The sequence below is a fragment of the Hipposideros armiger genome, unplaced genomic scaffold, assembly GCF_001890085.2.
Source record: "Hipposideros armiger isolate ML-2016 unplaced genomic scaffold, ASM189008v1 scaffold_471, whole genome shotgun sequence".
NCBI lineage: Eukaryota > Metazoa > Chordata > Mammalia > Chiroptera > Hipposideridae > Hipposideros > Hipposideros armiger.
The window spans coordinates 1205131-1230100 of record NW_017731821.1 but is presented as its reverse complement, the minus strand read 5'-3'; the positions used below and the strand labels follow the sequence as shown (position 1 = coordinate 1230100).

At 42.3% G+C, this 24970-nt stretch overlaps 1 protein-coding gene across 1 annotated transcript in view; it reads right to left on the bottom strand.

Annotated features, from left to right (window-relative positions):
• AKAP13 (A-kinase anchoring protein 13) overlaps positions 1-24970 on the bottom strand; it is a 322789-nt gene that overhangs the window by 43012 nt on the left and 254807 nt on the right. Inside the window, exons 12-17 of the mRNA XM_019666459.1 lie at positions 24724-24782; positions 24552-24594; positions 22032-22164; positions 14731-14905; positions 2753-2820; positions 153-219 (exon numbers count right to left, since the gene is read on the bottom strand). Coding sequence (XP_019522004.1) covers positions 153-219; positions 2753-2820; positions 14731-14905; positions 22032-22164; positions 24552-24594; positions 24724-24782 — 545 coding nt within the window. The remainder of the gene's footprint in view (positions 1-152; positions 220-2752; positions 2821-14730; positions 14906-22031; positions 22165-24551; positions 24595-24723; positions 24783-24970) is intronic.

The following is a 24970-nucleotide window of genomic DNA, read 5'->3' as shown; positions in this document are numbered from 1 at the left end:
AGCTTTGGGGCAATGAACCCGCAGCCTTCTCTGACTGACCCCCAAGTAGGTGTTTCTCTCTTGGTTAATAAGAGGTGAATATGACAAAAGTATGTTTCAGTCCCGAGCCAGGGCCTCAGAAGGAATTACAAGAGGTGGGCCAGGCTACTTACACTTGTTTCGCATGATGACTGTGGGCAGAGACGACGTGTCCTGTGCCTGAAGGCTTCCTCTGGGCTGCTGGAAGAAAAAGGAAATGAACGCATGAAGACTACATTTACAGTTTACCTTCTGGCAAGTTCAAGAAGCCTACATAGGGCAGAAAGACAGCCAGGTGCTCCACTTTGCCGCTCTGCTCCCTGCCATCTTGTGTCCCAGCTTGTCACCCCCGCTGGCTTGGCCGGCGACCCTGCCAAGCACTCATTCCACAAAGGCTCTTTTCTGCCTGGAATGATCTCCCCTTCCTTCTTCTACTTCACGGCCACTTGAGCGTCACCTCCGTGGTAAATCCACTAGCTGCTGCTTCTCGTCACCTGAGGCCATGACTGGCTCCCCCGCAGAATCCTGTGCTAACCTCCACGTATGTGTGTCGTCAGCTGCTTGTCCATCTTCCCCACTATCAGGTGGGCCCCTTAACACCTGCACCTATGCCTTTTTCATTTCTATTTCTGCAGTGACCAGCACGCATAAGGTGCTAAATAGTTCTTAGGTAAAGGGCTATTTTTAATTAAGGCTTTTTGTTGTAGCACACAACAGAAGCACTGTGAGAAATTACCGATGGAAGCGGTGAGTTGGAGATAACTCATTAGTGAAAACAGGTCACTTGCAACTGAAAAGGGAACTCCCCCTTTTCAGGTTCTATTCTCTTCTACGGGAGATGGCTGTATCTCATTATCTTTCTATCGAAACTAGTACGTTCACAGAACCTAGTATATTCACAATACCGGGAAGTCTTATCCGAGATCACAAACTCAAACCCTATGGGGTCTGGCAGGTTACAAAGGACAGAAGCAACTTGTGGGGGTGGAGGAGGCCCAGAGAGTGACAATCTACAACTTGAACATCCCACCTAAAGGAAGCAGTGGGCACTCAGCCTCAATTAGTGATCACTGGCCATCCATCCCTCCAACATTTAAAAAGGTCGATAAGCCGGGTACCATTCTAGGGACCAACAGTGAAGCAAACATTCCTGACTTCAGATTGCTCACAGTTTGTAATTCCATTCTAGTGGGGGAAGGCACAGACCATAAAAAAATAGGTGTATCAAACGCATATAGACGTAAATATAGACTCTGGGGTGACACGTACTGCGGAAAAAAGGAAAAAGAGCAAGGCAAATTTTGGGAATGCTGGGTAATGCGAAATACCAGCGTTTTTCAGGAGAAACTAGAAATCCAAATTGATATAAGATTTTTAAATAATTGCATTAAGTAAAAAAAAAAACAACAACAACAACAAAAATTAAAACTTCATGATCTAAACAAAATTTATGTCTGGAGTACAGAAGTTTGTCATCTTTACATCAGTTCAGTGCTTCTCAAAGTGTCGCCCTCGGGCCAGCACCATCATCTGGGATCTTATTAGAAATTAGAATCTGAAACTCTGGGTGTGGAGCACAAGCCGTTGTCTTTTTAACAAGAGGTGATTCGGACGCTCACCCAAGTTTGGGGCCACTGCACTCGAGAAATGTGTCTGGTTATAACACATTGAGTGTCTGTACTGTAGCTAGAGGCTGCTCTTCTGACAAGGAACAGAAAGACATTTCTGGGTGACTACAACACACAAGCTACCTCAAAGGTGGTCCCCCAAACCCATACTATTTTTTAAGGGCCACCTGAGAAGCGGTGCACAGTACATAGCATGCATGCTCAGAGCAGATACCACCATACGACTGGCACTTCCTGGTCTTCTGTCATGTGATCAGAGCCATCTGTAAGTGCCCTGTGAGAAGAGTGCTGCCAGACAAGCTTTGTCTAACCCTACGCCCCAGCCCACTTCCACCTGTTGCACTCATGGTCCTGAATAACTAGCAGGAGGTCTGCAGACATGGTTAAGAAGAAAACCACTTCAACATTGACACAAAAATATTAAAATCCAAGAGACATGTATATTCAATATGGAAAAGTTCTGAAAACATATCCCGAGTGTGTTAATTAAGAAGTGAATTGATGGGCCGGCTGAGTGGCACATTGGTTAGGAGTTGGCCTGCTTGGGACACCAGAGGGCCCCGGTTCGGATCCCACATGAGGGCCAGTGACACTGCCCTCTACAGCTAAGATGCTGAACAACAGCTCGACCTGGAGCTGGGCTGCTGTGAGTCGCCGGCGACGGTGTAGGCTGCTGCACCTGTTGCAGTGGGCTGCGGTGAGCTACCGTGTGTGGCCGGCAGCCAGCGTAAGCTGACAAGAGCTGCCGTGAGCGGCCATCCAGAGGCCGGCGACCAATCTGCCTCACCCGGGAAGAGCAATGATCACAATACCAACATGGGCCAGTGAAGCAACGTCCTCCACAACTAGACTGAAGAACAAAAGGACAGCAACTTGTCTGTTCCCCTTCCCTGATTCCCCAGCGCTGTTCACCTCCCCCAATTCCCCAATAAAATCTTAAAAAAAAAAAAAAAAGAAAAGAAAAAAAGAAAATTGATCACTTCAGAGGAAAAGTATGTTTTGGTTTTTTGCTCTCAAAGTTGGCACCGAGTGATTACAATAAACAAAAGCCACAACCTGAACTCTCCCAACTCAGGACTTTATTGGTTTAGCAAGAAAAATCTTACCTTCATTTTGACCTTTGCACAGGAGGCCAGACTTTCTCTACAGCCTTTATGGACAAAAGCACTGCAATCTGAAAAGAAAGCAAAAAGAAAACAAAAACCAAGGTTACGTTAACAAAGTAATCAGATCCCAGATTCTGACATTCCGCTGCCACAGCAGCAGATGGCTCTCCAAATGAAGTTGCCCACAGGGCAAAAAGGGAGTAGCTGAGATCACAGACTGCAGTCCCCTTCTAGGAAGCAGGCATGTGATGTCACTTGGAGGAAGAGAAACAAAAGCAGATGTTTAATTTCTGATTAACAAAAACTAGAAGTCTGGAACTTCTCAGGCAGGAAGCTGAGAGGCTACCAAAACTAAAACCAGTAGTGTCTGCCGTCGATATGTGAGTCTAACTGACAAATACACACATTAATAAAGCCCCATGACAGGGGCTATGAAACGTGGATGACTGTGTCGAAGGTAGAGTGTGAAGCTGAAAAACCTACCCGTTTCTCCCTTTACCTCGGACCTGACCTACCCTGGGCTTTTTGCAACCCACCGAGTCAAGAGCCACAGAAGAAAGGGCATCAGAACAACCTGGGGCCCCGGTGGGAGCCCTGACTCAAGAGAAAGTGGGGGGCTTCCTGAAAGATGAAACAGAGACCACAATTCACAAGGGCATGATTTTGTCTCAAGGCGTATTTCCCGCCCGCTTCCCGACCAGGGCCACTAACGTACAGACCCAGCCTTCTGGGCCTCAGAGGGGCGTCATCAGCTCTCTCTGCTGCTGTGAAGTCACAGAACAGAGCTGTGCCAGGAAGCCAGAGGTGACGCAGAAACAAATAAAACGTCTGTCTGTGGGGATGTCCAATGACAACTGCCTCTCCAGGGAGGGGCTCCCTAAGAAAACCAACCAGATGCCGTTCATCAGGCAGCAAGGCCTGACGAGGACGCACCGCAGCTCCTGTCTGTGCCGACTCACTAGTTACAGGCCAAATGGCGGTTGATTCATACATACGGATGGGGGTGCGTGTGCGAATGGAGCAATGATGGGGAGGGGAGGATGTGGGAATGGACACTGCCCGAGTCCCGGACCCCAAAGGCCTTCCCCCACTGCTTTCTCAGCAGTTACTCCTGCGACGCCTACTTGGTCCCCAGGTGTCTTACCTAATGCCACCAGCCGCACTGTACTGTGGTTATCATATGGTTTTCTCCTCCAGGCAGATAGCCTTCATCCATTGCTGAATCGTCAATTAAGTCTCTAGCACCAGCGCCTGGCTCATGGCACCTATTCAATGTCTATTTTAGACCGATGTCTATTTTCTCCCAAAGCCAAGCGCCCTGACATAACCTTGATTACAGTATGCGAGCTTATTAACGTTAGAAGGGGTATAAGAAGAACAGCTATAACTGAATTTGACTTGGGTCCTGACTCTGCTAATTAGTTCATGTGACAATCAAGCCCCTTCTCTGCAGGCCCCTGTCTCCTCATCTATAAAATGAAAGGAGGGGCCACGTTTCCCCTCAAGTTCCTTCTGTCTGTGATTCTGGAAGGCTCTGTGCTACATCTCTTGAAGAAAGGGTTGTCTTACAGTCCAGTCAAAAAGTGCATTTCCTCTTTTGTTTTAACGAAAATCAATAACATTTTAGATATCTGTAGGCAACACAAGAGGTGGTGGGTTTGCTTGGGAATCTACCACTAACTCTGACTTATAAAAATTATCAACTAGCATACTGTGGACAGAGTTTGTAGCCAAGCTGCATTGTTTTTTTTCTTCCCAATGACTACCGTCACCCTGCAGATAAATAAGCAATGGCAGTTTCTGAGGAAGCGGTGCTATCGCTTTTAAACCGACTTCAGCAAATTGCAGTTCTCAAGCCAGTGTCTGAGATTTAAAAGACAACTCCAACGGATGAATCACAAGAGCAGAAACAGTATTTAAAATGTGCAGCTAGTAAACAACCTCTCACACAAATTCACTTTGCTAGTTAATGGAGACATGTCCCCTAACCTACCGCCCAGTTGAATTTTAATATGGTCTATAATACGGTCATGAGTCTCAGTGGTAAATAGTTCGCGTGGACGTCTGCTTAACAAACTCAAGTACCTACTTGAAAAACCACTCAACTTGTTACCAAGTGATCCTGGACTCGGTTCACAGTGATGGTTTTAGTGGTATGCGCGGGTGACTTACAATCTTTGGCCCCACTGACATCAGCCAAAGTCATGAGGTTAAAACCTTCTTCTCTGTTTTGGAAAACAGTCAATTACCAGAGCACAAGAACCGAAGACAAATCTAATACGTTTTCAAGCTCTCTGCCACAAACCATACCATGTTGTTAGGAGCGCAAAGAATTATGGGGTTGTCGGAAAAGTCATGATGTATTTTTTCTACGGTTTTCGTTGCAAAAATGCATCATGACTTTTCCGACAACCTAATATTTGGCCTTTTGTTTATTTTGAAAAAACGGCTTCCTAATGGCAATAAGCACATGTTCTCATTTTTCAAAGTTCTTCACAAATGTCTGGCAGAGTGGTTTATGGGAACACAGCTGACCTCTAATTAGACTCCTCTGAACTTAAATGCAAACAACCCAGACATCAACTTCTTTTGTCATTACAAGGAGGCATCAAACAAAAGACTATGAAGGAAACCCACATGACTGGGAACTACCACCTATCTTTTGCTGCATTTGTTTTTCCTTTGACTTCTGCCATCAACCAACTCAAATCTTTGGTGAACTGCTATATACTGTACATTCTTTCTCTTTCACCAGAAAAATAAAGCAACCCGTCAGCAAGACCAGCTTAAGGAAAGTCAGCTTTATCGATGAGTAAGAGGCGTGGCCAGGACACAGTGAGCTGAAATGAACATTTGAGGACTGTCCTCTAAAGGAAGTTCACCTCCCTGAGTTGAGTTCTATATGGTCAGAACTCTGAATAAGAGAACTTCCGATACTTCAGACCACCGGTCATCATTAGGGTACACGCTGAAAAGTTCTCACTGCTCTGCTCATTAGCGACAAATCTCAGCAGCAACATCGATCCGGGAAAATTCTTCTTGAAGACACAACAGGTTGAGGAGTTATCTTATTTAAGGATACAAAGGTGCAACGTCTTCCTAGCACCTCAACCCTAACCAAGCAAACTAAAAGAAAACAAACAACAAAAACCACATGCACAGGAGCCATTTAGAAATACATACTCCAACGTTCTTTCTGCAGCTTCTTGTTAAGCACCTTTGGGGAATGTGAGACATCGCCTGCAGAGATAGAGCTCAGGCATGAGGGCATGTAAGATATTCTTGGTAGCTGGTGCAATAACCACAGTGCAGATGTAAAGAGCAAGAGGAAAGCCACAAAAAAGAGCGAAATCATCTTAGCTGGAGTGCTCACTTAACAGTTTTCATAAGAACACTGATGAACAAAAATGGAACGGGCTGAAAGCGCTATGCTTGAGTAAGGACTGACTTTATTAGGCTCTTCATTCATCTTCCTTTCCCCAAAGAAACACGCTTCTTTTCTTTAATCCATTACAGGTATTTTACTATCTCATATAAACAATGAGCTCTGAATGTCACAAAACGTCTATCTAGAGAGCAGCCTTTCCGGGTAAAACCCAAAGCAAAATCCAACCGTCACACACATTCTGAACTCTTTGTTTCCTACTAACAGTGCAGCTGGTCTACTTGTTTATTATTTTTCATCAAGAGAAACAACCTACCACAAAAGTACTCAGAAGCTGCTAACACAACAGAAAATAAATCAACAATAATCTCAATATCATTTTACATCTGTCTAAAGCAAACAAAACAGAACCGCTGGCCAGATGCAAAAACCCCAGCTTAACAGATCGGTTCGTCTGAAGGCAGCGGCCAAGCATTGCAAAGACCACATGGTTTGTGGAGCTGGAAAGAACAGCTGATTACTCAAGGGGAGTGTTACATAACCGAGGAAAGAATTGGAAAGACACTCCTTTCCTTTCCCTGTTAAAGTGACCCGATCCTCCAAGAGTCAACAGAGTTTGGACTGAGAAAAAACAAAACCAAACCACACCCTGCCAGGTTTCTTCTAAATTCAATTACCTTGAATTTAGGAGTCCTGACAAGGCACTTGAGTCTTTGCTTTCACTCTTCTGTTTTGTTTCTCCCCCACCCCAGGAGCAGCTGCAAGGACCTGCGTGGATGGAGGCTTTGCTCCTGGCTGTGCCTACGGTCTGTGATCGTAACCACTGCACCTAAATCACCACAGGGGACTCAGCTCTCACCGGTGACTATGTTTCCTGTGGAGTCAAGAGATGTTGGTTTGCTTTCAAACACTCTATCCTGTTGAATCTCAGTATTTGCCTGCAGGAGGATATATTAAAGTGACGAGAAACATTGGAAGACAGGGGCAGATCAGTACTGGCCATCATGATACAGCATCGTGATGGACCATGTGGCTGGTCCCTCTAAACCACGAGTGAGAAGTGCCTGAGCATCTGATGGGGGGGGTGAGGCACAGGGGTCAACAACAGATTCACGTTCAACCAAAGGGGCAGCTAAGGGCACAAGGGTTTCCTGGGGGTAAATGACTAACTGGAGGGACGGATGCTGCATTTCCTGAGACTACTGGGAAGACCCTCTACGTGACAGGAGATGGAGGGGAGGGGAAAAAAAGACTAACTCCCCAAATTACTTACACTTTCTACGTCCTGCCAAGGCAAGAGATGATGCTTCATACCCACAAATCCTCATTGTAGGATCTGTTGGTCAGGAAGCTGGAGAGAATCAGCCACTTACTTTATTACTTTTGCTGCTTTGGGAAGGTGACTACACATTGTTCCTTTCCTTTCCAGCTTTTATTTTTTTTTCCCCCTCTTCTGCAAGTGGCAGGCTGCACACTGTCACACACTGTCATATACAAACCTAAATGCCACCACTGAGTGTTGAGCCTATTTCAACACTACCTGTGGAGCTGAGGGCAAAGCTATAGCTGAGGCGGGCCGCGTCTGTTTCTAAGGTGGGGTCCTATGCAAATTTAAAACGTATTTCTGAACCATAGGTGCATACTAGGAAACAGGCCCTATCCAACTTCCTCTTTGCTGTCTGATTCTTTCAGTTTAAACTTCAAAAACATGAAATCTTTTTCCTTGTTTTTGCTGAGCAGGTAAAAACTAAGATAACTTGTGACATTTTAGGTAGATCAAGCTATTAGTGTAAATCAAAGAGCCGCTGGCACAGGACGTTATGACAGTCCCTGACCCAGACCAACACTCCAAGCAGAAAACCTTCTAGTGATGACACAGTGCACACTCTGAAATAATCTGCTTCCAGAAGAAAGAGGCTCCTTGGGTGACTGAATATTAAAATTTACAAGTCAAACCAAAAAAGTCCCATCCTACTTATAAACACTTAGCATACAACTAGTAGCCAATCTGCTATTTCACTGGTTTTCTTTTCAAAAGTCTTAAATGAAATAAAAGTGTTATATCATGTGCCAACGAGTATGGAAAATATTTAGTGTAGATTTTTGACTTAAAATTTAACATTCACTTTTAAAGTCAGTAAATGAGAACAATGAAGTTGTTCTGACGAATCCAAAAATGAGCAACCAGGGGTACATATACTTGCAATTCACATAACTACCTCAGCATCTAATTTATTTCTGTATTCAGTTTTGCATACGTAATAGAGAATATCTTCATTCACATCTATAAGTAGGTACAAATATTAGCATTAAAAAAAGTGGCTTGCCTTGCAATCACATTATATTCTTCAGTTAGAGATGGAAGGAAAAAAACGAAACAAGTAAGCTGACAGCTAAAATTAATATGTTGGTGTTAAAATTTGATTATACTTTTGAGCGTATGTATTTTTTTATGCAGGCGTAAAATTAGTTTAAAATAAACTCAAAAATCTGTGGAACTTCCAAAACATCAGTTCCACAAAATACATTCTAAAAACCAGTGCCCCATGTATTAGATGATTTCATCACTACACAGACATGTAGCTGAGAACTTAAGGCGATGAGTCTCAAACCTCCTACATTTAGGTTTTCCTGATCAGTACCAGACCCCACACAAGTGGTTCTCCACATGCTGCTCTGGTGTCCTTGGGCCACAGAAGTTTTCAAGAGGTACCCCAGGGGCCCCTCTTCGGCGAGGAGTCTAGCACCCATTATCCTGACAGGGAGCCCTAGCTCTGTTTCATCATGGAGGAAGTCTGGTGAAAGAGAACTTCTATTTATGTTTAACAGGAAGAGGCATCAAGCAAACAAGAATGGGTGTAGGAAGCCTGTGGTTAAGACAGATACCTTCTCGTCCATTATAGAGCACAATTTTGCTGTCTGGCAAATCAGTCATACACCAGTGGCAGGTTTAATTCGGAGCCATTACAGACCAATGTAGACGGACACTTAATAAAATCAAGGAAGGTACACTTCAACTGTTTTAACTTGGAAATAATGCATATACAAAAATTAATGGCTGTCTAAGACGAAACCGATGAACATAATAAATTTTTTCCAACCTGAATTTAAATCGAAAAGTTGTCTGGAACTAGTCACAGAAAAAGACTCATCGATTCACTATAACCATAAACGAAAGGTTCTTAAACGTATTGTTCTCTACAGCACACAAAAAAAGACCAAGAACAAGATTCTTTGAGTCTTCAAAAAAGACTTCCCATCTCTTTCATCCCTAAACCTCCCGATAATACATCACAATTCAGGACTGAGAGCTGGTGGAACCGACTACACTGCTTCTTAGTCGAGCTGGTGCTGCCAGTAAGTGACCAAGCGCCTCTCAAGTTTTCTGCAAAGCTGACTTTTCCAGCAATAATTTTGCTCTTAGTCCATTAAGTTTTTGATTCAAATATTAACATTTCACTCTCTCATCAGAGACCAGCTGACAAATAACCAGAAAAACCTTTGAAACTGTCAGTGATCGGAGATTGACATTTTCGTTTTTACTCAAACATACAAAAACAGTCTTAAAAAATCCACACAAAACAAAGGTATACAATAAAAACTTAGTCCCCTTCAATCTCTCCTCTCCTAATCTCTTTCTTCAAATTGTTAACAGCTTGACTGTACATACATATATCCTTTCAGATAGTCTTGCATATTTATGTAAATAATTACTGTTTACTTGTTTGCTATAAATTGGATCACACCTACAGTTCTATTTATGGCATTTGCAACTCACCCAAACGGCTTGGAGATCTGTTTGTACCTACAGATCTCATCCTAGCGGCTGGCAAACCACAGCCTGTGGGCCGAATCCAGCTCACATCCGTTTTGTCAGTACAGTTTTACTGGAACCCGGCCATGCTCACTTTGTATGTCTTGTGTCAGATTGCTTTCCTGCGACCAGGGCAGGGCTGAGCAGTCGTGACAAAGACCTAACATCCTACAAAGCCCAACGTGCTTCCTATCAGCTTCTTTACAGAAAAAGTTTGCCAATCCTTGATCTATCCTGTTCTTATTAGTATCAGCCCAATATGCCAGCTAATAAATTATATTTTACCAATAAATATGTAGTTCCTTTTAATTTTTCCACATTATGATAATGCTGCAATGAGTAAGTACCAAGGGTTATATTTTGAAGTCTTTTCATAATATAAACCACTGTATAAGAAACTTGCGAAAGGTGCCTCTAATTATTCCAACCACTAAAAAGGAATTATGTGATGTCAGAGGTGCTAAATACTGCTGCAGTATTCTGTACCTCACATCACATCATGTATCTTAACCTCATTTAAGAAAAGAAATTCAAGTGCATGATTACTGTTACATGTAATAATAAATCCCATCTGAAGTTATCAAGATTTCCTAGACCAGGGGTTGGCAAACTTTTGAGACAGAAGAGCCGCCAGGGGTCAGCAAACTGTGGCTCGCAAACTGTGACTCTGAAGTAAAACTGAATATGAAAATAAAACTATCACAGTTTCATTTATAGAATTTGTAAAGGATAGTATTCACATAACAGTGATTATGTAAAAATATATTTATGGCTCTTGAATAATTTTTAAATTGTTGTGAGGGACAGGATTGGCTCTTGCAGGGGTCGGCAAACTGTTGAGACGGAATGTACCCAAACAGCCGCATGTGGCTCGCAAGCCGCCGTTTGCAGACCCCTGTCCTACAATATTCATCCAGTTCTTCCCTTACTAAACAGGTGACATAGGGAAAGCCATTTCCTCCTTTATAAACAAATACAAATCAGAACAATCAACTGATGATACAGCATACTGAAATATTTGAAAAATCTCCAAGATCCTTCAAGGGCCTATTTTTATTCCTAAAGTTTAATTTAGGTGTTTTTCAAATCTACCCCCTAGTTTAAGTTGTAGTTTTTACCCCCTAGTTTAAGTTGTAGTTTTTCATGAGGGATTATTCATTTTCACCGTGAAATAATTCTCAATGTCCTCTCTTGCCTGTGGCACCTGCTAACTCTTCCTCATGGTGCCTTACTTCCTTCCCTGCTGTCCACGGATTTTTTTGTTTCTTTTTTTGTAAGCTCAGCTTCAGCCTTACAGAACTATATTCCTCCTGTGGGATTTTCCAGATACCCTGTCATGTCAAAGTGACTGTACAGTACTACTCTGTTTTTGTTTCTGCTGGGGTCCCTCAGGGTTTCATCATTCGCAGATTGGGATTGCATTCAACCTCTAGTGAAAATTGCGCAGGTTGGGGTTCCAGTACATACGGATGGTGTAAATTTGGACCCCAGTTCCGTATATGATACAGAATTCTCACTCAGGGTCTTTGGCAAGGGTAAGTTCGAATGCTGCTTCTGAGGGGCCAGCAGGGTGGGGTTCTCCTGGGCCCCTCAGCATGGAGGTTCCAGCTCTCACCGTGTGCCCTGAAGCCACCTGTCCTGTCCCCAGGCAAGGGGGATGCTCGCTATTGCTCTATGAGTCCCCTCAGGGGGTTTCCTTTCTGCAGGCTCAGTCATGTACTCATTTTTTAAAAGAATCTATTTTATCAAACATTTTTGTTTTATAGCAGAAAGCAGGGGTTCAGTATGCTTTACCGATAAAGGTCCTTAAATATCAATTTCATACTGCCAATCAAGAAATACGCTCTCTCTCATGGGCCGGCCAAATGGCTCGTTGGTTAAGAGTTGGCTTGGGAGCANCATGAAACCTGACTCTCATTCCATTATCTCCAGAGGTATTGGGACAGTGGGGCTAGGTAACCCTTAATGCTAAGCTCAAACAGGAGATTCCATAAAATTAACAGGCTGAGAAAAGAAATAACGTAGGTGACAGGGTCCTAGTCTTAGTTCAGGCATGGAATCACCGTGTAATCTTGGGCAAATCCTTTCATCTGAGCTTCAATTTCCTCATCTGAGCTGCATAAAGCCATAAAGCCACACTGAGCTCTGAAATCAAAGTCACAGCCAAGGGATCCAAATGCAAGTGGGTTACAAAGAAAAACAGGTTACACATAAAATAAACCCTCGTTTCTTGATGCCGGTCTCATCGGAGACAAGTGTGTCCTGTCACGAAGCTACTCTTTGCTGTAGGAACCAGATTCTGGCTCTAAGGGTCATTTCCTGCAGCCCTGCGTTTTCTACTGGTGTGAATGCTTTCAAGACAAGTACAACATGAATGAATAAAGCCGGGAAGGAAAGCTGTTGGAAATCCCTTTTTATATAATCGAGGGACTCCAATGTATACAAAAACTACGCAGCAGATAAAGCAGGGCCTTATTTTTAAGGTTAGCATCCTGACCGCCACTGTGGAGTAATATGAATCGTAGGATGAGCACTCGCCAGGTGACAGGAAACCAAGAATCTACTGGCCTTGGGTGAGTGATATGAATGAACCATGTGAGCCAGTCTCGTCTGCAAAAAATGGGGGTAACGCCGCCTGACTCATGGAGAGGATTGGAAAATTACAGGAGAAATGGGTTATTNTGCCTGTTTTCCTCCGAGACCAGTGCTCCCCACATGTGGGAACGAACACTCTGCAGGAGGGGTGCACAGAGTGACTTTTGGCAGACAGGAGGAAAATTTTAAGCCTCATTCATGTTGATTTAAAGAGACACGGAGTTAATATGCAGGCTGATATGCTGGTGCCTCGCACAGCCTGTCCGTTCGGCAGCTTCCTCTCTACGTGACACTACAGGTTTCTGGAGGGAAGAAGACGCACTTGGAAGGTGAGTTAGGGGCATGTAACAGTGGCAACGGTCCTCACTTGTTCACTTTCAGCATGTTGTGATGAATGGAAATTTACAGGTGCTCAATTAAGTGAGCTTATGGGTTATGTCTACCTTCAACTAAAATAAAAGGGAAAAAGAGACTTATACAAATTCCTGCAAAGAAAATGATGGCTCTAAGGCAGCAAGTCTTAATACAAACGTTAATGCAAATCTCTAACCAGCAAACAAAAGAAAATGGCAAATGTGGCTTCTCTTAGTCCTCACATGAGCTCTCTGTTACGTAGAATACAGGACACACATGTAATTTTTATGTTAAATATATATCCCCCGTGTGAGCAGGCTAATCAAGATGTTTTAATGATAGATGTGCATACTAAAACGCTGTGTGGTGACGACTCATTTTGCTGGTAAGTCACAGAGGAAGGACAAAAATGCGTGATATCTGCCCACAAGGATTCATGAAGGTTTACATGAGAGCGCCAGTGATGTTGTCTTTTGTAAAATTAGGACAGTTAAACACACAGGGCTAGAAACAACATTTGGAGCACAATATATCCATAAAAGTCACTTTATGAGCATTTGAGTGATAAAGCCAGTCACTTAAAAAGTAGCAACATGGATAAGATAGGCTGTGGGCTGTGTGTTGGCTGTAGCTACACTCTTTCTCCTCCGTTAAAGAAAGCAAGTGAGTGGAAATTATTAAGGCAGTAACTTTGAATCTGCTCAAATAAACTTACCATTTTCAAATTTCAGTAACTATTTTTGGTAACACATCACCTGGAATACGCCACATAATGACTGAAAACTAGACAATGCCATGACATCATGGTCTGAGAAGTGCTTTGTGGCGTTTGAAGTAGTCACTATTTTGTCTAAACTGGTTACAGGTGTTAACAGGATGCTGGTCACCTCTGCCTTCTGGGTGACTGATCTCCAGGCTGGTCACTTCTGACCGCGAGCAGCCTCCTGACGTACCTTGGTGTGTGTTACAGGTATGATTATTTCCTATCTGTGGAACAACAACATTTTCAGACATAGTGTCTTGGATTAGGGCTCTGTCTACAAATGACTGCCTGTGGGCCAAATCTGGCCCATGAGCTACCAATGCTTTTTACATTTTTAAATGGTTGAATAAAAGAAGCGTGCTATTTCGTGATGCATGAAAACTACAAGGAATTCACATTTCCCTGTCCATCAATGAAGTGCTTCTGGCGCACAGCCATGCTCATTGGTTCATATTGTGTGAGCTGCTTCTGCGCTCAAGTGGCAGGAGGGTTTGGGAGTGGTGGCCACAAAGTCTAACACATTTGCTATCTGGCTCTTGACAGAAACAGTTAGCCGACCTCTTAGACCACTATCTTATCCAAGGCAGGACCCATGCTCGGTTAACAGGCTCGGCTTGAAGGTGGCTTTAAGCAGGTCAGCCATAGGTCAATATACGACATCTCTCCCCTGTCAGTCTTCACAACTCCATGTCAGTCGAGAGCCGAAGCTTATACCAAAATACCCGAATAAAAACTGAGCATACACAACCTGACAAAGGACTGCTGGGTAGCTTTAGGGTTTGAAGCTACGCAATTGTTTTAATGCTGACACAGACCTCTGGACTGGGCAGTGGCTTAAGGACAACAGAACAAAATGTCGGGCATCAGGGCTCTCTGAAAAGCCATATAGGCTCTACGTTCTATGAGTCTATCTAGAATGTATTCCTTCAATGTGTAAAGAAAGATATAAAAAGGGCTACTTCTCCATATAAACAAGGAACAGATAACGGGTGGGATGGCCAGGAAACGAGAAATGAGCTTTGCTGAGCCAAGAGAGGTCCCACCTTACAGGGAAGCATGTGTCTTACTTGCACAAGTGTAGGCATCTTTGGTGCTGAAAGGCTTCGAGCACTGGCTGCAGCTGATGGGACCCACAACAGGAATGGAGCTGAAGGAGTGGCCATTGAGAATCTTCTTGTCCTTCTCCTTCTCTTTAGCATCTTTCTCCTTCTCTTTAACTTTATCTTTCTCTTTTTCCTTTTCCTGCCAAAGAAAAGAAATCAACCGTTAATTGAGCACTAGAAGGCCTTCCCTTTACCTGGGCAACCCAGATGGCATGTGGGCCACAGTGGTTGACAAATGCTTTGGACAAATGTTAGGAACACCATCCTGGACAATTTTGTTTTTATTAACTGTTGAGCAGTCAAAGCTACATGAGAGAAACCACAGGAAGGCTGGGCCGGCACAGCAGTGCTGTCGGTGGCTCGTTCAGTGGTCACTTATTCCGACACACACAATGCCCAAGCACCAACACTGGAAACAGCTGTCTCATGCTGAAGAAGGGGGTGTCTGGGCTCCCCGAGAGTCCTCCTCCGGAAGCCAAACACAGCCCACATGGACAGCAAGAAGTGGTTTAGGGCCAGCTGCAGGCAGGGGGCGGAAGACAGGATGGCAGCAATTCCGGGAGCAGGCTGAGTGGGAGGAATGATGACTGGGGCGCACAAAAGTTTCTGAGGTTCCTCCGACTTCCTCACACCCATCACACATCCCAGCTGAGGGCCCGCCTCTCAGGTCCGCTCCCTCACTCTAGCAGGAAATATTAAGTACTCCCCACATACACGGGTTCAGTTTTTACTAATAAGAATTTCAAGGTTCACAGATAGTAACTTTGGCCCAATTTTCAAATTGGGGGAAGGAGGAACTTAAACTCTGAAAACTTAATAAATAGGGATGAGTGTTAGGTTCTTAATAAAATATCTAAAGCAGTCAGGGACATTCCAGGGGCACCCACTCCTCGGAGGCTAGGACTGTGGGGTGTAGCTGTGCTCTTCAGAAACGGTCCTTGAGAAGCAATCAGGCAGAGCATCAGCCGGTAAATCAATATCAACTGAATAACTTTCTTTCCAACCAACTGGACTATGAACTACAATCCACCCAGGTAGGAAGAATGCACTTAGCAGCTGCCATAATCACTAACGGTGGGGTACCCGCTTTCTGGGGAATATAACACTATCGTTACGATCTAAAAAAATGCCTGGAAAACGGGGACTCTGAAGTCAGTGGCCATGAGCACTACTAAATAAATGCCGTACACTTTGAATCAATGCCTTTTACACGCACGATTCCATCGGATTCCCCAACTCTGAAATAGGTGGGGTGGGCGTTATGCTTTCCATTTTACAACTGAAAAGGTAAAGATGACAGAATAATGGCTCCGTTTTTGAACCGTTATCAGGTGCCAAGCATTGTCATAAGCAATTTCACACATATTTTCTTTCTCCCCACACCCTCATGAAGTAAGTGCTAGTTATTATCTCCATTTTACATCTGAGGAGATTTAGGCTTAGAGATGTTTATTACCGTATGTATATGAGGCCACACTAATAATTATCAGAGCTGGAATTAAGATCCAGGTCTGGCTGACTCTAAAGCTCAGGCCCATTCACGTCATTCCAGCCAAGCGCTCAAGAGGTCTGTGACTCACAAAAGGTCACAGAGCAAATGAACCCAGCTTTCCTGACTTCCTACTCAGAACCCATCCACTGTAATGAAACAATGAACCAGCGCTAAGTCTGATTCACGTCCAGTCCTTTTTAACAGAACACACACACACACAATAAAAATCTAAGAGCTGAACTGCTACACTTTAGAACTATAAAAAATAACAAAAGGAAGGGAGAAAAACAAACTACTTGTACTTCACTTTACAAAACAGGAAATTGCTCTGGGCGAAAATTAGTATCTATCACAGTACATAAAACTCCAATAAAAATCCATAACCAAAAAAATGAGTTTTTCAAGTAATGTCTTTAACTAAATTTTGCAGAAGGGTTTTCTGTGCATAAAATGTTAAACTGAAAAGTATCTGACTTTTTGCTTAAGAAAAGTTAAAAGCATGCTCCAAGAGTAAAACAAATCTATGGCAACTTATTCTCTCAAACCTTGCAATGAATGATCTTCAAGTCTGAACAAAGAACAAATACTATCCTCATCCTTTGCAACAACTCGAAGTAGTCCTTCCAAGGATAAAAACAAAACACAGTGAACTCCATTGTCTCTTTCTGTGTTTATTAGAATTTAGTGCTTTAAAGAAGTTAGGCTCTTACCTCCCCATGTTTTGGTCCTATGAATCTCACTGTTATTTGGGGCACTTCATAAAAACGACCCCATTTGACCGACATGATTCGACCCCCATGCCAGGAAATGTGCTCTCAGATGAGGAGAGGCAGAGCCCAGCAGCTTGGTGCTGCCATTACAGAAAACGTAAGAGGAAGCCAGAGGCTGGTTGAGAAAGGGACGGAGGGAGGGCTGAGGCTGTTGGTTTCCTTAACACAAGATTTAACTATTTGAATGCTGCCAGTAAAGCGACAACCCTCGCTGCAGAGAACACAGGAAATGAAACAAAACTAATTCCCCAAAACAGTTGTGTGTGGATGGTGCTCAAGTTGCAAGATGGGAACTCTGCAAGGATTGGGGCCAATTTTTAAACGCTGGGCGTTAAGGAACACATCTCACCTATTTAGAAACAAACTCATTTCATTTAAAGCAGTACGATTCCTCAGAAACGTTTCAGTGAAGTCGCCTGTGGTAAAGTGATGATCGGCTATTTTTTGAAAGGTGACTTTTCTATGTTTAGCAATTGCCAAAACGCTTTAACTGCGTGCCAGGGAAAGAGAAGCTACCAGTATTTAAAGGGAAAGGCGCAGATTAACAGCTGCACTCGGATAATATGAAGGAAAATAAGCTTTCACTTTTCTAAACCTACTGTTTTAGACAAGCAATGAAAATTTAAAAAGTCGGAGAATACTCTGGACAACTGTGAAACATGCTGTGATGAAGCAACTGTCACAGATCTTTAATCAAAGGACTGAGTGTAATAATTAGATTTAAAACACTGACTGAAGCCTTTGCAAACACTCTAGCAGGCGCCTCAGAAAGGCTGACAGGTTTAGTCCTGTTTGATACAGACCACAGGAACTAGGCGTTAAGGCTGAACATCTTGTTATGAAGTTACGGAGTATATTAGCAGCTGTACAGGAATTTAACCCTTACAGCCAAATGTGTCTACTTCAAGTCATATTAAGAATTTGTCTAAAACATTTCTAACTATCTCCTAGTTGTCTGCAAAGCTTAGGAAAAAGAAAATCAGAGTGATGGGACAGTTTGAAGAGGGGCACTCCACTTCCTCTATGGACGAGGACATCGTGCAGATGAGTGCTTAAAACACTCTGCAGCAAGCAAACTTAGCAAGCAGGAAGCAGTACTATCTCTCAAACAGACAAAAGCAGAAACTGCCCGTCTTCCTGTTAGACTTCCTGTAAAGGCTCTCCTACGTTTGAAAACACATTCAATAGATTTAACTAATAACTCATGCTAATTATTATTGATAATCCCTAAAGGGACACAGGAAGGATCAGTATTCAATTTCTCAAATCAGGTATGTATCCCAGTGCTACAGGCAAACAATGTTATTACCCAGGAATGTAAACCATTTGCCACCTAGTGACCTGGCTCTGGGCTCCTCTGAATGTACAATAATTTACCAATTGTTGCTCACATACAATAAATTAAGATAACAATTAACATACTGACTAATATATCTAGGCTAATAATTACAAACTATTTTATATGCCTATACATCATGCTTAATTATAAGGAAAGTAGAAATTTCCAAACCATTCTTAAGAGACTTTACTAAGGCTTAGAGGTGGCAATTTAATAGAATTTTCAGTACATGCTGAAATTTTTCCTTTAAAAGAAGTAATAGGGTTGGTTACATTGTAGAAAGAATTAAAAAAAGCAGATTCAATGAGTTCTAATAGCTTGTCTTTAAAAAATAATTCAAAAGAAAAATGTATTATTTTCATTAAAAAAAAACTAGTGTTAACATCTATAGTAACATTTCCAATTTTTTAACATTATGCAGAGGTATCATTATTTAATAGTTAATAAAAACAGTAGTTAGCCTATCACACTAAGAAAATAATTGTTTCTGTGTTATCATTCAGAGAATAAAATGCTTCTGCATGGTTAAGCTCTAATGTGAGTGCAATGGCATATAAAGACAGGGTATTTAATGTAACTTAAAAGTGTGTTATTTCACTATTTCCTCTATTTCTTACTACCTTTTGGTACACTGACAAAGGGCAAGTTATTCTAGTGGAGGTTCTAAAACAATCTTATTTAAGATTAGCTAGTAACAATTATGAAAGATGATTCCTAAACTTCTTAATGTATTTGGCCACTGGAGTACTCTAAACACCTAATTATGTGAAATGAATTGCAATCCAGGGTTACCGATATGCAATTTTTTGAGTTTCCATTGCTAGAGTTAGCACAGGCCCCCAAAGATCAAATCTTGAAGCCAAGAGATAAACAGGAACCATCTCATTGCAAAAGAGTGTTGTCATTTTGACAAGAGGTCAACTCATCCAGTTTCTGCCAGTGATTATAATTTCCTTCTAACACAAATTACCTTCTTTTCTCCTGCCCTTTCTCTTCATCCTCCTACTAGCAAAGCTCCAGTCTTTTGAGATTATTAGGAGAGTTAATAAGAAAAAGATACTGTTTAGTAACAGATTTTGTGTACGAGCGAGCATGAAATGGAACGTACTACTTGCTGGAAGTCACAGCAGACTTCTCTGTGCTTCTGTTTACAAAATACGAAGGGCTGGGATGAGACTTTTTTAAAGGTCAGGTTCCAGTTTCTAAATTCAGCCTTCCACTGTTTTATTCCAATCTGTTTGCATGGCCTCATCAAAGCGATCAGTGGTGTAATTCACTGTTTGGCCCTAAAGGTCAGTGTCACTGGGCAGATGGATACGAAAGGGGACTGACTCTCCACTTATTTACTGGTCTTCCAGTTAAAAGTTGGTTTAAAGAAAAGATTCCCCGGTTTAAAAACAAAATGACAACACAGACATGTTGAAATCTTCCAAACAGATCACGATTTTTTTCAAGGAAAGACCATTAGATTTACTTCAGTTACGTGCTTGGTGGCACCTCGCACAATGCTGGGACCACAGCAGTCAATCCTGACACTTGCCTTACTGGTATTAATCTTTCCAAGGAGATTTTCTTTGGCTGATGCCAACCCCTGACCAAGTAGAAAACAGACAGGCTCTGCGTTAAGCCTTGCCGCCAATATGTAGAGTACCAAGAAGCATTCTGCCTTCTTTTACCTAATTTTTGAATTATATAACATGGGTGAGTATAAAGGCAGTACACTTAAGTATGTGATTATTCTAGAAACAACTAGCTAGACTCTTTGCATCCTCTCCTGCTTTTCCTGACTGCCCACTTTCTGTCCATTCTGCACGTGAGCCGGAGAAGCCAAGAGAAAACACAATTCTGATGGCAGGTTTTGTGGAAAAACTCCTCTGAGAGACGAGCAAACCGTATTCGCTTAAAGAATGTGATCCTATTTACAAAACTTAGTAAAATACACATGCTCTACGTCTACCAGCCTACATAACTGAGGGCCTAAGAAGCTTTGGGTTTTGTTTATTTGTTCAGTTTTTCAGGAGGAAGAGAAGTGTGGGGAGGTGTCCTTTACAACAGGATTCTTGACTGTAGTGTTTGTTTATTCGCTTACTTCTAAGTATGGACATATGTACCTGTGTATGTATATTACACCCCTCCCCCCTCACACATATGGTGTATATATTGTGATGCCTTGGCAAGAGCTCCTGAACTGATTTGCAGTATTTTACATATTTCTTTATTTTGTTGGAGGTTGGGTGAATGGAGTTTAAGGGAAAATGGAGGCAGCAAGTTTTTCCCCAGCACTGAGAATCGGTGTAAGAAAGCTCACTCCTTTTCCTTTTCTTTTTAAAATGGATTAAAAAAAAAAAAAAAAGAAAAAGAAAAAAAGATAAGAGTAGTTATGTCTATGTGTGGTGATTTTGATATTTTAAATATTCTTATGAGCATGAAAACATTAATAACTGGACAGAAAAATGTTTACATGTGTTATTTTAACCTCTTAGGCACTAAAGAGGATACACTGCAATATGCTCCCNGCATGCTACCTTCTCAAAGCATGCTTTATACCTTTTGGGCTGGATCTCGCCAGCTCATACAAGCGTCCCCTCCACGCTAGCATCCAGTTTCCTAGGTTATTTGCTCCTTAAATCATGCACGCGAAATGAGACTGAGTGGGAAAATGTGAGGGGATCATGAAACAGCGGGGAAACTGAGGCCCCCGTTGTCTATGGGGCCCTCCCAAGTTCGCAGGCAGTGAGTGAGCAGCAGAAGGTAAGGTTTGAACCCAGCTTTACCTTCATCGTCTTTAAAAAAACCCAATAAGGACAAGGTCTCAAAGGCGGCATCAGGAAAGTCCGCGTTCCCTTCTCTGGGGCATACTACACAATAAAATGACTGTGTGCTTTTACCAAGTCGATTCTAAAATAGGGTAGGTATTATTCTAAAATCAAATTATCGGGTCTTCTTTTTAAGTTAAATGGGGATTGCCCTGAGCATCCTAACGACTTTCTTTCCATGGGCCCACTCTGCATAGCGACGGAAAACATAGATGGTCATCGATGCCAACTTTAGAAGACTCTTTTAGGGTGTCTTAGCTTTCTCACTGTACTGGGTTGAACGGTGTCTTCCTCAAATTCATGTCCTTCTCAGAATGTGACTTTATTCGGAAATTGGGTTTTGCAGGTGTGATTAGCTAAAAACGACATCATAGAGAAGGGTGGTCTCAAACCCAGCGGGAGCGGTGTCCTTCTAAGAAGAAGGGGAGAAGGACTGTGGAGACGGAGGCAGGGAGTGGAGTGCTGTGTGTACCCCGCTAGAACGCCAAAGGCTGCCGGCTGGCGAGTATTGGAAGCTGGANCTGGAAGCCCTGTTCCTCATCATGGGCGTCTCACGCCGAGAAAAGGGAGACGACACCTACTTACAGGCCTGTGGAAAGGATTACACAGGGTAACGGAGGAAAACTTCCTAGCATATGGTAAGAACTCAATTAGTGGTATTACCTCTTGTTGCAATTTTTCTTGCTGTTCTATATTTTTAAAAAATATTACGCTACCTCAGAGAACATTTCTGAATTCATTTCCATGTGTCCCCATCATGGAATCAGCTTTCGGGTGTACACAGGCTGACAGAAGCCTCCTGAAACCGACGAGGGGGTCGCACGAGGAACGCCCGCTGCGGAGCTTACCTTGCTCTTCTTACTGCTGGACATTTTATTCTTGATGTAGCTGAAAGTACGGCTGACTTTTGTTCCACTCTTCCCTTCAAAATCTTTCTTGGAGGGGCTCTGTGGCCCGAAATTATAGGTCTCTTCTGTGATACTAAATAAAAACAAGAAGACTGAGGTTTCAGAAAAGACAACAGAAGTTAACTTTTAAAAATTATAACACTTGCTGTAAAATTCTTTCTAACCACCTTTGTCATACATTACTTTAGCTACAAGGCAGCTTATATACTCCCATGAGTATGAGAGATCGAATACGAGATGGACAGAGGCTGCTGAGCAGTTTCATACAATAACATCTGAGGACAGAGCAAACCACGGTACCCGTGTTCTATCACCAAAGCCCGCCCAGGCTTTCTAGTACCAACCACCCATGTTTTAGTAACGGATTTCCAGTGGTCTGATGTTAAATAGAGGCTATCAATTTTTCATTAATTATTTTATCTAAAATTTCTCAATCTAAAATAGCATTCCATTTACAATTTTTTTTTGCATCAAACAGGTGTTGAAAAGAAACCCATGAATATGATGGCATGACGGACCTGTCAATTAAGGTTGCAAACCAAGCATATTCAAGTTCCCTGATGGCACAAATGACACATCTTTTGAAATTTTTTGGCACAGTGGACAAGCAGCACTGTGGAATGGTGAACACTTCCACGCATAAGCGTAAGGAAGGAATGTACTGAGTGGCAGCAGAGTTGAGGCAGGCTGTAGAAAGATTTGTCTCAGGAGTTTCACACAGATCCAGATGTATTAATCTACTTGTTCAGGAAGCCCACACAAAGCCAAAGTCCATCCATGACGGACGTGTCTGTACCTTAGGAAATTCATGATGGTTGATTTCCTCAAAGAATGCTTGGCACTTGTATACACAGTCCATTATACAGAAGAGGAATCTAATTAGACTATTTTCCCTTAGAGCTCTGGAATAGTTATTTTAGAACTTTTCCACAGAATAGTGTTTACCTTAAGGGCTTCGGTAAGAGAACAGAGGGCAGACCCCCATGGTGTCCTCATAAATAGCTGAAGTCTATTTAGATATAAAGTATTGTTTACAAAATAAAACTATCACTAACATAAAGGGGAAATGATGCGAAAACCACTGCTCTAAAAAGGGCAGAGCATCAATAAAATATGAAAAAAATGCAAAGAGGAGCATTCACATTGAGAGAGTTTGGGATCACTGAGTCACAACTGAGGCCTTTGTGAAAAAAAAAGGCCAATTTTGAAAAAACTGCAGGCCAACAGTCAGAACCCCAATGATGCGTAAGTTAGAATATGTAATCGCATAAGCATGACAAGAGGAATATAAAAATAAACAGTGAGTCAAAACAGAAATCTTTTGCCTGTTGTCAAGTAAAGAAGCAATTTACTTAAGTTGGACAGAGCTGTGTACCATGTCCATGCACGCAAAAGAAAACAGCTTTAAAGCTTCAAATGGCTAAGCGGGTAGCAGTGCTGTGTGAACGTATATATATAGAGAGAGAGTAAGTTTCCCCTTATCCGTGGTTTCGCTGTTCAAGGTTTCAATTACCCACGGTCAACACAGTCTGGAAATATTAAATGAAAAATTCTAGAAACAAACAAGTTTTCAATTGCATGTCATTCTGAGCAGCATGGTGAACTCTCCCACCATCCTCAGGACGTGAATCATCCCTTTGTCCAGCATCTCCACGCTGTGCTGACTCCCAGCCTAGTAGCCATCTCTCAGTTATCAAAGTGACTATCTTGGTCTCTCAGCGCTTGCCTAACCCTTAGAGCTAACGCTGTGTCACAGTATGCACGTCATTCAGCTCACGTGACCTCATCACATAGGCGCGCATCACCTCACATCATCACAAGAAGGGTGAGTCCGGGACAATAAGAGATTTTGAGCAAGACCACATTCACATAACCTTTATTACGATATATTATTATTGCTCTATTTTTATTAGTTACTATTGTTAATCTCTTACTGTGCCTAATTTATAAATTAAACTTTATCATAGGTATGTATGTATAGGGGAAAATATATAGTATATATAGGGTTTGGTACGCTCCGTGGTTTCAGGCATCCACTGGGGTCTTGGAATGTATCCCCTGTGGATAAGGGGGGACTACTGTACGTACCCTGCTTCCCCCCACACACACAAATTTATGAAACAAAATGTTGTTAGACTTAGGAATTAAAAATCACCAGAAGCACAGAGTACAAACGTCCATAGTCAAACAGAAGTGTTTTCTCACATGAATAAATGCAGCCAGTAATTTTAATCATTAGGATCGTGTAAAGAACAAAAGTGGAAAACTGTTGAAGACAAAATTTAAAAATGATACAGCCTTCATTGCAAACCACTTCTGACCACCATTCCAAATTTATCACTCAAAGAAAAGTCGAATGAGCTCAATTAACTTAGCCTACTTAGTTATATCCCATAAGACACACTGGATTCCCTTCACTTCATCCTGGGGAAAAAAGAGTAACAAATCAATATACAGTACCTCTCCGTCAGGTTAGCACTCGTGTTGTGGAAAGGCCGTGAATCTAGAAAACAAAAATGGCAGAGAAAACATTAGAACCAAAGGGTTGTACCCAGAGGACAGATAAATGTTTGGAATGTTTTCAGTGACACAGATAAAGCAGAGATAGCATTTGAAAGCCAGTGTGTGGTGCCTTCTCCTCCCAAGGGTTTGGAAGAAGGAAAAATCAAATTTGAAACCTTCAAAGAAGAACTGGAAATAGGCAGCAATAGGGAGGAAATTTCCCAAGGCAGGGGGGGATTAATCCAAGATTCAAGTAACTGAACAAACCCCAAATCAATATGTTTTCCTAAAGTTCAAACATACATGAAACATGTCTAATTTCTGTTTAATCAAATGTTCAGTTCCCACAGGCCATCTTCCTGAGATGATGATGTCAT